The 2,645-nt window shown below is 62.9% G+C and overlaps 1 protein-coding gene across 1 annotated transcript in view; it reads right to left on the reverse strand.

Annotated features, from left to right (window-relative positions):
• MNEG_12840 (hypothetical protein) overlaps positions 1-2,645 on the reverse strand; it is a gene marked incomplete at both ends in the record, with an annotated part of 5,206 nt that overhangs the window by 918 nt on the left and 1,643 nt on the right. Inside the window, 3 exons of the mRNA XM_014038688.1 lie at positions 113-277; positions 498-565; positions 793-985. Coding sequence (XP_013894142.1) covers positions 113-277; positions 498-565; positions 793-985 — 426 coding nt within the window. The remainder of the gene's footprint in view (positions 1-112; positions 278-497; positions 566-792; positions 986-2,645) is intronic.

Here is a 2,645-nt window from a genome sequence, read left to right on the forward strand (position 1 = left end):
TCCTGCACCCATCTTGAGCCACCCTTGTCATGCCCGCCGGCCCAAGCCATAGCGCCTCTGCCTCAGGAACCCACAGATGCACCGCCAAGGCAGCTGCCGCCCAGCCGCCCACCTGGAAGCTGTTGAGAAGGTCCGGCCCCTTGAGCGCCTCCTTCAGGTGCCCCAGCGTCACCCCGCCGCCGATCTGCTCTATGGCGGGCCTGAAGATCTTGTAGGACCGCCCGTATTCCCCGAGATCCGGCACGAGCACGTGCACACGCTTGCCGGCTGCCGCAACCTGCGTGCACGTGCGATGTGTGGGCGCGTGGAGACGAGCCGGGCAGGCAGTGACGACGAATGCCACCAGGGGCACCACGAAAGGCTTGGGCTGGGCAACCCCGGCTGCTGTGCGGCCGTGCGCTCCAGCGCAGCGCAGGATTCCGGGGCGGGGTCGCGAGCGGCGCAGGGTGTGGCTGGGGCCGCGGGGGGCGCCCGGGCTGCAACAGGAGGGCCCGTACCTTCTTGGCAGCTGCCAGGGCCAGCTGCACGTTGGAGTCGATGAACAGATCAGAGGATCCCTTGTACGCTGCGGTTGGGTGGCCGCCGGGGTTTGGTGACGCCCAGTGGTGGTAGTGGCATTGGTGGCAGGGTCAGCAGAGGACTCAGCCCCAGCCACTTAGCCCAGCGGGCCCGGCGCCGGAGGATCAGCCGCCACGGCTAGCAGCAGCTGCAGGAGTTCTTGCCGCATGCGCATGGAGATGACCCTGCAGAGCCACAGGCCTGTGCCCGCGGAATGAGAAAGCGGGGCCCCACCGTCGATGTTTGTGGGGATGGGGGGGAACTCGACCTCCATCCGCTTGAGGCCGGCGTTGACGCCCTGCAGCAGCGCCGCCGCCGCGTCAGACACGAGCTCTGCGTACGACTCCGGGCGGTACGTCATGCGGCCCGACGCGGTCGCCGCGCTCTCGCTCGCCTCCGCGGCCGCGCGCGCCGCGAGGCCGCGGCGCTGCGCGGCGCGTGTGGCCAGCGGGAGCGGCAGCAGGTGCGGCGAGGCGGCGCAGCTAAGCGCGCGGCTAGCGTGACGGCGTGATGTGTTTCTGCATGGTCCTGAGCTGAAAGCGATATTCCTGTTGCATCGGGAAGCGGCTGCCCGGGAGGGACCGCCCGCGGTGTGGAGGGTAGATTGCATCGTGCTGGTTGCCCCGACAACGATGCGGTGATAATGTTTGATTTGAAGGGCAGGCAATACGTTTACTTGAAATCCAATGGCTATCACACACGCAACCGGAGCACTGACTGATCGTCCACCGTGCTGGGAAGACCTTTGCAGGCCGCTGAATGTGCAAGAAATGTAAGATCAGCACATTGAAATCAGTAGCCTAGGTGACTCTCCAGGATCGGCACGTAGTGCGGCAACTCCCGCCACGACGTGCACGCTTTGCCATCCAGACTGTGCCCACCAGCACTCGCAACCTTGCACCTTCAGACCGTGAACAGCAGGTCAGGTGGCTATGAAAGCAATTAAATATATGGAAGGACTTGTTACAGGCGGGCGCACGTGTTTTGGGCTGCTGGGACACGTCTACAGGAGTCTGAGAAGTTGTGTTGGACAGTGTGGTGCATGTGGCCCCTCGCGTGAAGGGTTTGAGGCATGGGTACGGACCGTTCATGCAGGCTGAGATCGCAGCACATTAAATTCAAGCCGCATGAGCGAAAGACATGATAGAGATGGCCATGCGGGCCTTGCAAGTGGCAGCGAGTGTCCATCAGGTGGCCTCCTGAAAGTGTTAATGGGAACTCGAGATCAACAAGCCATCTCTGCACGTGTTGCTGACACCAGGGATCAAGCACTGCATAAGAGCAATCAAGAGAATAATGTTTGGATGCTTGTGGACATGTGCCACACCTCTGTGAGCGCTCCACAGGTCCCAGCCAATAGTGCATCATCAGTGAGGGTGAAACCCTCGGCCAAGGCTGGGGCTGCGGGCAGTCGAAACGACTCCATGTGTCGGCGCTCACATTGCGCCAAATTATTCATATAAATTTCCATAAGATGTGAGCAATCAAGGCGCACCAGGAAATCTGGCGCCGTGTCCATTCTTGCGTGGTCATGAACTATGGGAGAGGGACTCCTGAAAGCAACGGGTGGCTGGTGCGTGGCTTGCGTGTGGCGGCGCAGACATACCGCGAGATACAAACGACCAGGCGGCCGTGGCTTCTTGAAGGCTACGGCCAGTGTATCCTTGCAACATGCATGGATGCGCAATCAGAGAGACGGAACCATCAGGTTGTTCAAAGCGTCTCCAACCCCTTGCTGGCAGCTCCGATGACAATCATTATTGATATGTGCTGGTCGGCGTGCTGCTTAGCCGCGGGGCTCAGGAGCGCGGCCGGGGCACAGAGGACGGGCCCCGTGCGGGCGGGCTTCCAGTGGAAGGCGGACGATCGCTGCCCCCATTGTCCGACAGCTGCAGGATCTCCTCTTCAGGCTCCCGTGCGCCGTTGCCCAGGCCGGCCGCAAGGAAATCCGGCGTAGGGTCGAACAAAGGATTGAAGGGCGCCACGACCCCGGCAATGCCCTGCCCGGCCGCGCTCCTGCGGACTCCTGAGGCGCGGTGCCGCACCGGCTGTGCGGCGGCGGCGGCCGCCGCAGCCGCAGCGGTGGC

This window comes from Monoraphidium neglectum (assembly GCF_000611645.1).
Source record: "Monoraphidium neglectum strain SAG 48.87 unplaced genomic scaffold scaffold03467, whole genome shotgun sequence".
NCBI classification, from domain to species: domain Eukaryota; kingdom Viridiplantae; phylum Chlorophyta; class Chlorophyceae; order Sphaeropleales; family Selenastraceae; genus Monoraphidium; species Monoraphidium neglectum.